The sequence below is a fragment of the Scylla paramamosain genome, chromosome 9, assembly GCF_035594125.1.
Source record: "Scylla paramamosain isolate STU-SP2022 chromosome 9, ASM3559412v1, whole genome shotgun sequence".
In the NCBI taxonomy this organism is placed as follows: domain Eukaryota; kingdom Metazoa; phylum Arthropoda; class Malacostraca; order Decapoda; family Portunidae; genus Scylla; species Scylla paramamosain.
In genome coordinates this window covers 11,344,048-11,357,500 of record NC_087159.1, presented here as the reverse complement: position 1 = coordinate 11,357,500, position 13,453 = coordinate 11,344,048, and the positions used below count along the sequence as shown (strand labels likewise).

The window sequence follows — 13,453 nt, the reverse complement described above, 5'->3', positions numbered from 1 at the left end:
TCCTTTTGACCTTCCTTTTGGGATTCTCTCTCTCTCTCTCTCTCTCTCTCTCTCTCTCTCTCTCTCTCTCTCTCTCTCTCTCTCTCTCTCTCTCTCTCTCTCACCTTTGGCGAGTGCCCTTTTTACATTAAAGAAAAAAAGTCAGGACATTTCTGGCCTGTGCTGTGGTTCACACTCAGCACGTTGATTCCTTTTATTGCACAGCTTCGTGTGCGGTGTCTCTTGATTCCAGGGAGCCGCTGTCAGCACCACCCGGGCAGTTGGCTGGAATTTCTTAATCTCTGTCTTGTAATTTCCTTCTTAAAAAATTTACGAAATTATCGATCCACTGATGGCTTCTTGTGGTTTTCCTTACGTTCTTATGTTCTTATGTTCTTAACTGGCTAATCTAAGATGAAGGAAGGTGAAATGGTGATAGTTAGTGGTTAGTCTGGTCAGATCCGGCAGCTGAATGGGTTACAAATATTTATAAAATATTGCATATTTGTGGCTGTAATCTGGTTGCACTCCGTGTCTGTTTACTTGAGTATTTCGTGCAGTTTGCAGACTGATGGGAAAACCTTTCTTGATTATGTAGACAGCTGATTCGTTTTTTATAACATCTTGTTCCCAGTTGATGTGAAAGTAAGATCAACAAACAATTACATGTTTCATGTATACAGTACATACGTGTCACGCGAGTCTACACAAAGCACATGTTGTTTACTTTACAACGAGTTGGAGGCTCCGTGGGGCTGGTGCAATATAACATGGCTGATATTTCGAAACAAAAACTGGAATTTAATCTTAACATAGTAACATATTTTAAGGTGACAAAATTCGCTGAGAACTTCTTAGATGCTCAGATGATTGGAAAAAAAAAAATGTGATATCGTACTTTTGGGATGTGTAATTTTTAATGGTAATTGTTTCGTTAATGAAAATAAAATGACATCGTTAAGAGTTGACGAAGAAGAATTTTACATGCAGCAGAGAAAGGTCACAGGGGACGTTACGTTGGTGAGTAAAAAAGATGTTCACTATATGTGAACCAAATCCCTTTTATATACTACATGTACCGAGAGAGTACCTAGAGAGTCTTCTAAAATCCCTGATTCTTTGTGCATTTCATTGGTAATATTGATTAAAAAGAAACAAGGCCAGAAAGAACTAGGTAATTGTCAATCACATATCAAATAAAATATGTTCGTACAAACTCTTCTCCGCAGTCCTAACCTAACTCGGAAACTTAGGGGGAAATTTTGGAATAGTAATCAGCAGGACGTGAAGGCAGGGCTTGTTAATGGACTCTAGCAATTCCACTCTTGTATCATCCGTGAGTCACTTGGGTCGCTCAAGAAAGCAAGAGACATCTATTTTTTCAACTAAGAATGACCAACGCTTTCTTTATGTTTAATGTTTGAAGTAAAATTTTCCATTCGAGGGCGTGCTTACAGTGAAAAAAGGATCCTTGTATAGTTTAGTACAGTTAATTGTTGTAAACATTATATGTGAAACCGGAAACTTTTTTTTAAGGATTATATCAAAGCCTCTAATTACTTGTATTATGAACGTTACATGTTGGGAAATTGAATTGCTTCTTTCAAAATCCCTTGTAGTATAGCGGCATGTCTTGCGCAAGGAAATATGGTATGACGAAAGGAAAATCAACAGATGAGAAGGTTAGTTTTGTTGTACAGTGAATTGATAAGCAAATAAATGAATAGATAAATAAATAGAAATGAGAGAATAAATAAATAGATAAATAAGTATAATGTAATAGTAGTAGTATTAGTATTAGTATTAGTATTATTATTATTATTAGTAGTAGTAGTAGTAGTAGTAGTAGTAATAGTAGTAATAATAATAGTAATAATAATAATAATAATAATAATCTAGTAAATTAATAATCTAGTAAATAAATAATTAATTAATAGACCTTGTTTCCGTGATTTGAATAACACCTACATCGAGCACAGCAACGTGACTACTGGCAGTGAGTAGCTGGGAATGTGACACAACTACAATTGCCTCGTGATTACACGCCTCACCTCATGAAAATATTGATTGCATTCTGTGCCTTGAGCAAAAGTCTTTTCTGGCTTAAGCCTGTAGACACCTCATCATTATCGCAACTTTTTGTTCCCGACTGATATGAAAGGGGCCATAACAAGCAGCCACACGTGTCGCATATACGTGCCTTGCGAGTCTGTACAAAGCACGCGTTGTTTACAGCAAGACGAGCTGGAGGCGAGATGGGTCTGGTGCAACTTGACATGTCTTGCATTTCGTAACACAAACTTTGCTCCTCAGCCTCAACAGAATAACAGATGTTTAGGGCATGGTATTTTCGCATAGCTATAAAAGATATGCATGCATGGTGTTTTTGTTGCGGAAAAGAAAGAAGTGAACATATTTCAAAAGCAACTTTGTATTTCATAACATATTGCGATAGAAATACCATCCTCTCTCTCTCTCTCTCTCTCTCTCTCTCTCTCTCTCTCTCTCTCTCTCTCTCTCTCTCTCTCTCTCTCTCTCTCTCTCTCTCTCTCTCTCTCTCTCTCTCGTGCTTTATACTTTCTTAACCAAGCAGCCTCCGTTTGATTAAGTAAATTGTGTCAATGAGATGCGATGCTGTGTGCGGAACAACTTTTCAGCGAAACGATCGTATGCAGTTTCCTGTTTCCCAAGGGGCAGTCTTTGAGTGTGGGCGACCTATGCCGCCACAAATAAGTGGGTGGAAGCAATGCAGAACTGTCAGTGTGAATCAATGCAGTATGATTTAGCCGCTCATAATGTTATAGCATTTGTTGCATCATTTGAGTAGTCTTTGATCACTTTACTGAGCTTTGATCACTTTACTGAGCAAAGACAAAACCACTGACAATGAAGGATTCAAACACCTGGAACATTGAGTGTCAGTGGTGCTGCGTCAGGCTGATGTAGAAGCCACAGCAATCACGGAGTTCAGGGGTTTCCGGGAGGATCACCAGACTGTGTAGTATACTCGTATAGTCCGTCTCCCCGCAGCCTCTAGTATTTGCAGCATTATTATCTATATTGAAACCCGATTCACCCCTTCACCTCTTTCGTGAATGGCTGCCAGGGAACGTATGAGAAAGATAAGCTTTGCATGTATAATAAAAGGTTGACTACTATTTTATATGGAAGTAATTGCTGATTTATTTTGTATCATCAACAATATCAATTTTTGCCATTATTTATGAAGCACCACGTTATAGCATATGTACTGCTCAAATATTCAACACACTGGCTTGTATTCTTAAACTTTTTTTTTCAGGACTTTTATGGACCATAGAGATAATTTGTCGAATTCCTATGTGCAATTTTTTCCCCTTTTCTTTCCCGATGTAGAATCCTTATTGACTTGTCACTAGGATCATAAAAACACCCTTGAAAGTCCCACGACAGACCAGAGTCAAGACACGATCCCGAAACGTTTGAGATTCACTACTGATACTTGCCCCTGCTTCCCACTGGACAGCAATGCGCTCGACGACCTCGGCCTCATTCGGTGCTGGTGTCGCGCAATGGTGCTGGGCCACGTGCACCTGACTGAAAAGCTGCTCAACTATGCTCCACTTCAGAAACAGACGGTGAGGCATAGTGCTCTTTCTTATGCAACACTGGAGGGCAAGGTTCATGTGGTTCTTGGTGATGATTTTAGTGGTGGTTCACGAGTGTTGTAACTGTGGTGGTGGTTCACGATTGTTGTAACTGTGGTGGTGGTTCACGGCCTTTAGAATTACAGTAGTAGTTCACGATGTGGTAGTTCATGGTGTTTGTGACTGGAGTGATAGTTCATGATGTTTATAACTGTTGTAAATTCTGTGTGGTTTGATACCTTCTGTGTAATAAAAATCCGCAGCATACCGATTTATCCTGATTTATTTATCTATTACGTGTACATATGTGGTATATATATTTTTTTCTTAAATTGGAGACGTCATTCATTTCACCTTTGTGCTCATTCAGGTGAGAAGAAAGTGAAGTTTGAGGCTAGCGTAATGACACCTTCACTCTCACAGCAGTGTTCGCACACTCCTGCACGCATCACCTGCTGGCCTAGTGTCGAGATTTTTTGTCTCCTAATATGCAAAATTCCTCAGAGTTCATTCCATTCCACTAGGGTGTGAGGGAATGGACTGTTTCCTTCAGACAATTTTTGGGAGCCTGCTTTAGTCCCAGATGGTGGTATCAGTAGAGCCTAACTGCATGTAGAGAGTCAAAGTAGAAGGAAAAGTTTATATCCATCCACAAGTCCATTACTCACATACACATTATGTCTCTACATGGTGACCCTACTGCTTTACCACAAGCTGCTGCACTCAAGCCTTGTGTTTGAAGAACCGCCAGGCCCCGTCCTTGTTCTGGCCATCTGCCTCGATGATGAGTTTATGGCTGGCAGCTCGTGAATCGCAGCCCTTCTTCACTGACATGATGCTGTTGTCGGGCATGTCCAGCCGCTTTATCTGTAGACACACTGATCATGACACGGATATACTTTTAACTAAATAGATCATGTTTTTTTGTACTCAGTAATGGCTAACGATTGCAGTGTGGGCCTGTCACTGCAAGGTATATTAGGAGGGATATGTTCCTGAGAGGCAGAAGAAGGGAGAGACTCACGTCATGTACGATGCCGAAGACGAGCTTTCCGTCTAGACTAGCAGCAGGACTCCGTTCTGGGTACATGCACAAAGACATGCCGGTGAAGTTCTCACCTCTGAAGAAGAATGTCACATCATCTCTCAGCCTTGTAATATTTGCTCATTTCCTCTTTCCTTTAATAGCACACACATCGTCTTGTATGACAGCCGCTGCATGACATGAATATCCCTATGAGAGAAAAGCTGACTGTGACTTAATTTAATCCATTTTTATTAGTCGCCGTTTGGTGAATAGAGGCAAGACTTGTCTTGTCCGATGGGTACGACGAGTACTAGCATCTCAGGGAACAAGAACAGGATATCACTGAGTTTCCATATTACAAGTATAACAAGCACACGCTGATCAGTTATCATCAGTTATATCCAGACATGTGGTTGCTCACACCTTGAGATAATCGCCTTAAGATATGCTGCATCTGGCATAGAAAATTGAGCATTTCACTATAAACCTCCATTATCTTCCACTATCAGCGGGACATCAGCAAAGTACTCAACGCTCTCACCTTATCCCTGTGCTCGGTATTTGAACGTGTATTTATCACACCACCATCAGAGCACTATGTGAGTGTCTGGCTTGTTCAGGAAGCCTCGGGCATCATTAGCAAGTATAAAAGTTCTCAACAAAACATACAATCAAATAACTGATCTGGAACACAAGGTGCGTATACTATAAGACTGGCGGACATAGCTTACTCATTAACTCTTTCATTACGATATCTAACAATTCGCAGCACTAGAGGTATAATGCAAGATCATTATAAGCACCTATAGGAAAGAAAAGAGGGATTAAAAACTTTCTAGTGTTTAGGCAGTATAATGTATAGAGGTGGCTGCAGTACAAAAGAAATATCAGAGTGGTTTGTTGTTGAAGGAAGATGTATCAAATAGCAGTCAAAGAGTTAAAAAAGAGAAGTGTTGCTATGGATGAACTTTTACGATGACATACACTGACATACATTACCTGTAAACAGTCCAAGGGCTCGGTCCAGCAATGATCAATGAAGACACCCTACCAGCCATGGGTCCCAGTGACCGCAGGCCCTCCTCAGTGACGATCGCCTCGCCCGTGAAGACACCGTCTTCGTAGAACGTTATTGAATCAGTGTTTAGTATGTGGGACTTCCCGACGAAGCGGAGGGATGAAACCTGCGAAAAAAAGTATGTGTGTGTGTGTGTGTGTGTGTGTGTGTGTGTGTATGTGTGTGTGTGTGTGTGTGTTTAATAATGTTCATGTAACCGAAGAAAGTTTCACTAACGTACTGCTATCCTCATAGTGTGTAACACACACACATACACACACACACACACACACACACATACACACACACGAGAGAGAGGTCCCGAGTTCGATTCCCGGTTAAGTGAAAAGTCTTTGGGCTGACTTTTCTGTAGTATTAGCCCCTGTTCACGTAGCAGTGATTAGGTACCAGGTTTAAGTCGGGAGCTGTGACCCACTCTCTAGGGAGGAAAAACAAACACCTGAAAAAAATAAAAGGGTGGCCTGATCTTCCACATCATTATTATCATTATTATTATTAGTAGTAGTATTAGTATTAGTAGTAGTAGTAGTAGTAGTAGTAATAGTAGTAGTAGTAGTAATAGTAGTAGTAGTAGTAATAGTAGCAGCAGCAGCAGCAGTAGTGGTATCATTATTATTACACACCAATGCATTGTTTTGCCCTTTACCATAGTCTGCCATGAAGATCCCCTCATCCCATCTGTCAGGTTAGGTTACGTTAATTAAGGTAGTAGCTCGCCAGCGTGGGGAAGCTTCCTGATAATTAAGTACTGGAAAGAAGCTGGATCTCCGTTCAAGGTATACAATTGTTTGAAGAAAGTTGAAAGGAAAAAACACCACTCAGGAAATCTCTAAAACGGAGGCGTGACGTTAGGCTGTTACTTACTTACCTATCCACTACTACTATTACTACTACTACTACTACTACTGGTACTACTACTACTACTACTACTACTACTACTACTACTACTACTACTACAAACGCTAGCAGTCATCAAGCACACAGCGTCACCCTTACAATAAGGCTGATACTCAAGATCAAGTATTCAAATAAATCTTGACGGTCACTTACTTTACCAATAAGTTGTTCGCTCATGTTCACGTTGATCATGAGGCCGTAAACGTAGCAGATGTCTCCAGTGATTTGATTGTAATTGTTATTTTCGTAGTAAATCCACCTGCAAGGGAGTCAAATATTTTACCGTAGGCATTAATAAGGAAATAAACTACGTACATGTACTCGTTTTTGCAGCGGTGGTATTGAGTCGCTAATACGTGGAACTTTCAATGCATTTTAAATAGCAATCTTGGTGTTTGTGACGCCTGGGATCCTGTGCACAGTCATGGTCGAGTAGCATAACACACTCCAGCTGCGTCTAGCGTCTTCCCACAGCCTCGAGTCTTCTGTTCTGCTGAAAATCTATACGTTTACAGAACTGACAAAAGATCATTTCTTGGCAAATTAGAAGACTTAAAAACATAAGAACATTAGGGAAGTTGCAAGAAGGCAGCAGTCCTACACATGGCACTCCCTGTGGAAGACATACACGCCTATACCTACTATCGTTATTAGCCATAAATTTGTCTAATTTTCTTTAAAAATTTCGTCTGCTATTCTGTTTGTGAACCAATTTTCGCCTTTTTTTTTTTTTTATATCAAACTTTATCATGCTTGATTTTTTTTTTTTCGGATTACTAATCCTAAGAATCTTATCTACATCATCCTTGTTATGTAACTAAAACAATTTAAATACTTCTATCAGGTCCCCATTTAGCCTTGGTCTCTCTAATGAATGTAAATTTAAAAAGCTTTGACTTAATCTCTTGAAGGACATTTCGCATCACTTTAGTCACACACGACTTAAAAAAAGAAAAAAAAAAAAAGAAAAACACAGTGGAAGTGAGTGAAGAACGTTACTCGACTTAAGACAACGGTCGCACACATTCACAACCACACACACTCGATGCCGCTACAGGCTTGGGCAAAGAACAAGAAATAATGGGTTCAAGCTTGAAAAGGTTAGATTTTAAAGAAATAGAAGAGAATTGGTTTTCAAATAGAGTGGTAGATAAATAGAATGGACTCAGTAATCAGGTTGTTAGTGTTGAGTCATCAGGGAATTTTAAAAGAGGATTAGAGAAATTTATACATTGGAATGATAATTGAAAATGGGTAGCTAACTATATTTCATACAGGGACTGCCACGTGTAGGCCTGACGGCTTCTTGCAGCTTTCCTTATGTTCTTATATTCTTATGTTCTTTAATTATACATGTATTCCATAGTGATAGAACTACTGTCACTTACATGCCAGACTGCTTCACGCTGTGGATGGTGTCGTCGAAGTAATACGCAGACAGACACGGCACATCATATTGAAAGAATCTGGAGTAACTGGGGTCGGCGGACATGACACGGGTAAATCGATACAAGGAGCGTGCCCCTGGCGAGAAAGGAATGTTTGCTTCACTGAGTCCTGATGCAACAGTTGATTTTCTATGTAGTATTTAGATTATACAAGCTTTCAGCAAACTTCACCTCGTTTCTATCATTTGATATGGACCTGTATTTCGAAACGCAGGATAAGAGTTATTTCCTAAGATCACAGAAATAATTACTCAGGCAAAACTCTTTTTTTTATTTTTTTCGCCCATTGATAATACAGAATCCTTGGTGAGCCGTCATTACAATTACGAAAACCTTTAAAGACCATATTAACTTCCACTGAATATTCGGACTGGATTCGCGTAGGGAGTTTTTTCCCCACTAAAGATACAGAAATCTTGTTAAACTATCACTAGAATCACGAAAGCTCCCTTGAGAACCCCAAAAAGAACTTGCACGTAAGAATCATAAAAGTAATGAAGACAAAACGCGTAAACTTTGTAGCACGCGGTCCCTCGGTTTGGGGAGACACTTGCTGAACACTTACCAACCACGAGGAGCGAGACAAGCAGGAGTAACTTCATGGTGTAGTTCTCGAGGCCAGACGGACAGTACGGAGAGCGGGCGTCCAGTGATAAATAGGCCGGAGCAGCGGCGTCTGGGGGGTGAAAACCAAGGAATTGATTGTTGTGTATCATCGTTATTTTTTGTACACAGTTTAATGATGTTGTGGTCTTGCACCGGATACCTGTTACTATTGTTTTCTTTTTCCAAGTCCTTATTTTACATTTTTTTTTCTTATCTGTTCGTGTCGTGAAGGGCAGTCAGTTAGCTGCTTCCATACCCGAGGACAAGGACGCTGTAGGGGGAGAGGACAAGATATTATACAGGTGATGTGGATAATGTAACGACGATGTTTGTGAATGTTTGATTTTGAGAAGGGTGTTTGTGATGGATTGGCTCTCTCTCTCTCTCTCTCTCTCTCTCTCTCTCTCTCTCTCTCTCTCTCTCTCTCTCTCTCTCTCTCTCTCTCTCTCTCTCTCTCTCTCTCTCTCTCTCTCTCTCTCTCTCTCTCTCTCTCTCTCTCTCTCTCTCTCTCTCTCTCTCTCTCTCTCTCTCTGTGTGTGTGTGTGTGTGTGTGTGTGTGTGTGTGTGTGTGTGTGTGTTATCAGTGTCATTGGGCAGTGTATAAGTTAGAGATTTCGCCCCAAAGTGACTCGCGGCAGGAGACAAGTGGAAAGTTACACACGCTTATTTCATTGACATGTGGCGAGTTTACAGTTCCCATGCTGACTTATTTGTTGCAGGAAAAATTAAATACACGATATTACATCCAGCTACACTATACTTGATCTGTTACTAAGATGATATTGTGCTAGTAATACTGCGTTGGCTTGTAAGCCCTCCACTGCCACGGCATCGGTTTCGTTATATCCCCGATGTCATTTATAGGAGTAGACACCTGATGAAATGATAATTACCCCTAGTGAGCTCTGAAGCACTAGATCAGGAGGCGCTGTGAACCACGGAATGACTACGGCTTACGTGTCAGAGACCTGTCTCTGTGCTGAGCGCCTGATAGAGGTGATACTGTCTGGCATGGAGGCGTACATTCCTCACTCTTTCTCTCGGCCTAAACCTTCCAAGCCTTGGTTTAACACGGTTCTCGTACTGTACATGATAGAAAGGTGCCCCACTAAAGGTACTTGAGTACTTGAGCCTTTCATCACTTAAATCTCATGCGCTTTATATTTCTGCCCGGAACCATGCCAAGTCTGTTCTCCAACTAGCCAAAAACTCCTTCATTAATATAAAAGTCAAAATCTTTCAAGATCTAACTCCCTTAGTGACTTCTAGCACCTAGCCAAAAACATCTCCAATAAATTTGCTTCTTCATCTTTTCCTTCTTTTTTTTTTTTTTTGACATGATGGCACCACTGCGGTCTCATCTATCTCTAAAGTTGAACTCATCGCTCAAACTTTTGCTGAAAATGTCCACTTTGGACGATTCATGGCTCTCCTCTACCCTCCGATTACTTCATGCTACCCATTAAGATCCTTCGTAGTTTGGAAAGGCTTATGGACCTGATGGGGTGCCTCATACTGTTTTTTTTTTTTTTTTTTTGAAACTGCGTCTCCGTGCTTGCACCTTGCCTAGTCACACTCTTCCAGCTCTGTCTATCAACATCTACCATTCCTTCCTGATGGAAGATTGCCTACATTCGGCCTTTTCCTAAAAAGGGTGACCGCTCTAATCCATCAAACTACCGTCCTATCGCTTTAATATCCTGCCTCTCTAAAGTTTTTTAATCTATTTTCAACAGGAAGATTCTTAAACATCTATCATTTCACAACCTTCTATCTGATCACCAGTTTGGGTTCCGTCAATGCCGCCCTACTGGTGATCTGGCTTTCCCTACTGAGTCTTGGTCATCCTCTTTTAGGGATTTTGGTGAAACTTTCGCTGTTGCCTTAGGCGTATCGAAAGCTTTTTTGATAGAGTCTGGCGCAAAGCTTTGATTTCCAAACTACCCTCCAACGGCTTCCATCCTTCTCTCTGTAACTTCATCTCAAGTTTCCTCGCTGACCGTTCCATTGCTGCTGTGGTAGACGGTCACTGTTCTTCTTCTAAGTCTATTAACAGTGGTGTTCCTCAGGGTTCTGTCCTGTCATCCACTCTCTTCCTGTTATTCATCAATGACCTTCTAAATCAAACTTCTAGTCCTATTAGCTCCTACGCTGATGATACCACCCTGCATTTTTCCACGTCTTTTCGTAGACGTCCAACCTTTCAGTAAGTAGACAGCTCACGCAGGGAAGCCACAGAACGCCCGACTTCTGATCTCTCCAAAATTTCTGAATGGGACAGAGCAAACTTAGTATGCTCAACTCCTCCGTCTATCAACTCGACACAGCCTTCCAGATAACTATCTCTTCTTCTTCAGTGACACTCAACTATCCTCCTCGGATACTCTGAACACCCTTGGTTTGTCCTTTACATATAATCTAAACTGGAAACTTCACATTTCATCTCTCGCTAAAATAGCTTCTATGAAGTCAGGCGTTCTGAGTCGTTTCCGCCGGTTTTTCTCATGTATGGAGTATGTTTCACACGTATGGAGGGGTTCCACTTATACCGCTCTTTTAGAAAGGGTGGAATCAAAAGCTTTTCGTCTTACCAACTCCTCTCCTCTAACTGACTGTTTTCAGCCTCCCTCTCTCATCGCCGTAATGTTGCATCTATTTTCATGCTATCTGCTCTTCTGATTTTGCTAACTGCATGCCTCCCCTTCTCCCGCGGCCTCGTTGCACAAGACTTTCTTTTTTGTCTCATCCATTTTCTGTCCAACTCTCTAATGCAAGAGTTAACCAGTATTCTCAATCATTCATCCTTTTCTCTGGTAAACTCTGGAACTCCCTGCCTGCTTCAGTATTTCTTCCTTTCTATGAGTTGAACTCTTTTAAGAGTGGGGATTTTAAGACACTTTTCTGTTTGTGTTGTCATCATTCTATCTGACATCTCTATGGGAACTTTTATAGAAACAAAATTAGAGAATGTCATCAAGTTAAGGATGACACTTTTCATTACCAAGGGGTAATAAATTTTACCTTATTGACTCCATCATGATTAGCTAACAGGTGGTTTGGAGAAGTTTGGAAGCTGTCTGTAGTACTGAATTGGTTAGTCATTTAGTTATTTTTACTCATGAGAGTAAAGGTTTTCTAAGATTAATAACAAGATTAAACGATACCCAGGCATCCTTTCTCCCTGTCTCGCCCCCGTGGTGTGCGATTCATGTTTAATGTGTGTACTCGTATGCTGAACATTCGTTGTGCAGTTTCCTCACATAATGACTATCTCTAAAGTATTACCCTTGATGAAGTGGTAGTACTTATGAATACACATTTTTGTGGTAAGACCGTTTCAGATGAAATGTCACACAATGTTGCTGTTATCAATTTGGTCATCCCTTTGGCTTGGAAAAAAAGTTCATCGTATCTGACAACAATGACCCACAGCTACACGTGCCATGCCGGAAAAGAACAACAACCCGGTCCCATCTCACAGTGGCACCCAAGTGACACTGACACGTGGCACACGCAGCGACGCGCACCACTGTTGTGTGAAGCGTGTCATTTGTTTCTAACTTGCACCAGCTGCATTAACATCTCATACATTAATATCTCATACAGTATCATGACGCCCCTTGTAGGAGAATCTAGAAATGACCGTATCACCATATATGGTGAAGCGAAAGAGATGCAAAGAGGATTGACGAAACAGGCACATTCAGAGGACGGCTTGTTGATGTTTCGACTTTGTACAGAGGAGTTTGCGAACAAGGCACCAACTTATTGTGGCCTTTGTTGACCATTCCAAGGCTTCTGATTTAATTAAAAAAGGTAATCACTTCTGAAGTAATAAATAGTTTTGAAAAGATATGGAAATTCAGTAGTCAATATCAGCGACTTAGATCAAACCTTAATGAACGTTGATGAAGAAAATTAGAAATACACACGACAAGTGGCATCAGATCAGTATTTTTATGTTGTTTGCATTTTTTCTGCTTAATGAAAGCTTAGATTATCAGCCTCTTCTTTTGAGGCTGTGATAGTCGTCCAGCCTCCCTGGCAGTGTGGGAAGAATTTTAAATGACGCCTTTGCAGAGGCTCACGTTACCCCTCAGAGATGCACGGTGCAAGTGTCGTCAATGCCAGGCTGATGGCAAGCATGTGGGTTATTTGGGGCCAGACAGCAATGGCTTGGAAAATGGCCAGCTTCCAGCAGGAACCGATAATCTTCCTAATAATAAAAACAAGAAAAAAAAAATTTCCATAGAAAATAAAACGAAAGATAGGAATATTATTTTCTGCTGTCAGCGGATTTCTCATGTCGCACCCAGCGCTAACCTTAACCAACAAAATAAATTATAATGGCTTACTTATAAACAAACTGAAGAGCAATATAATGCACGTATAACATGGCAGACGAATCTCAACAAGTCGAAGATATTCTGGTAATTGACTAAATACTCAGCGTCATGGACGTGGGTAACAGAGCAGAGAGAAAGGTAGCGTGCATTAATAGTGTTGCGTCTCGGTAGCGTGTGGGCAGTGACGCGTGGCTGGGATGTGTTGCGACCTCCTCAGTGCACAGAGACAAAGGCTTTGAGGATGGAGAAAGTAAAGTCGTGAGGAGGCCCACACGCCTCGCCGTCTTATTCACTAAGGCACGCTTTGCTATCTCCTTTCGATTGTTGGAAATGAAACATTATACGCAGTTTCTCTCTCTCTCTCTCTCTCTCTCTCTCTCTCTCTCTCTCTCTCTCTCTCTCTCTCTCTCTCTCTCTCTCTCTCTCTCTCTCTCCTTATGTCTAAG

General features: G+C 41.0%; 1 protein-coding gene across 1 annotated transcript; it reads right to left on the bottom strand.

Moving 5' to 3' along the window:
* Positions 1 to 3,838: 3,838 nt before the first annotated feature.
* On the bottom strand, positions 3,839 to 5,822 carry LOC135103601 (uncharacterized). The gene is made up of 3 exons (XM_064010073.1): positions 5,632 to 5,822; positions 4,630 to 4,726; positions 3,839 to 4,472 (listed from the first exon to the last, which is right to left on the bottom strand). Exons 1-3 carry the CDS (start codon positions 5,688 to 5,690, stop codon positions 4,329 to 4,331), a joined length of 300 nt encoding a protein of 99 aa, XP_063866143.1. The 5' UTR covers positions 5,691 to 5,822; the 3' UTR covers positions 3,839 to 4,328.
* Positions 5,823 to 13,453: the final 7,631 nt, after the last annotated feature.

Coding starts and splice junctions, on each gene's coding strand:
- LOC135103601 (XM_064010073.1), bottom strand. CDS start 5,690: ATGGCTGGTAGGGTGTCTTCATTGATCATTGCTGGACCGAGCCCTTGG. Junction 4,727..5,631: donor AGCCCTTGGACTGTTTACAG/GTAATGTATGTC, acceptor ATTCTTCTTCAG/AGGTGAGAACTTCACCGGCA. Junction 4,473..4,629: donor TCTTCGGCATCGTACATGAC/GTGAGTCTCTCC, acceptor GTGTGTCTACAG/ATAAAGCGGCTGGACATGCC.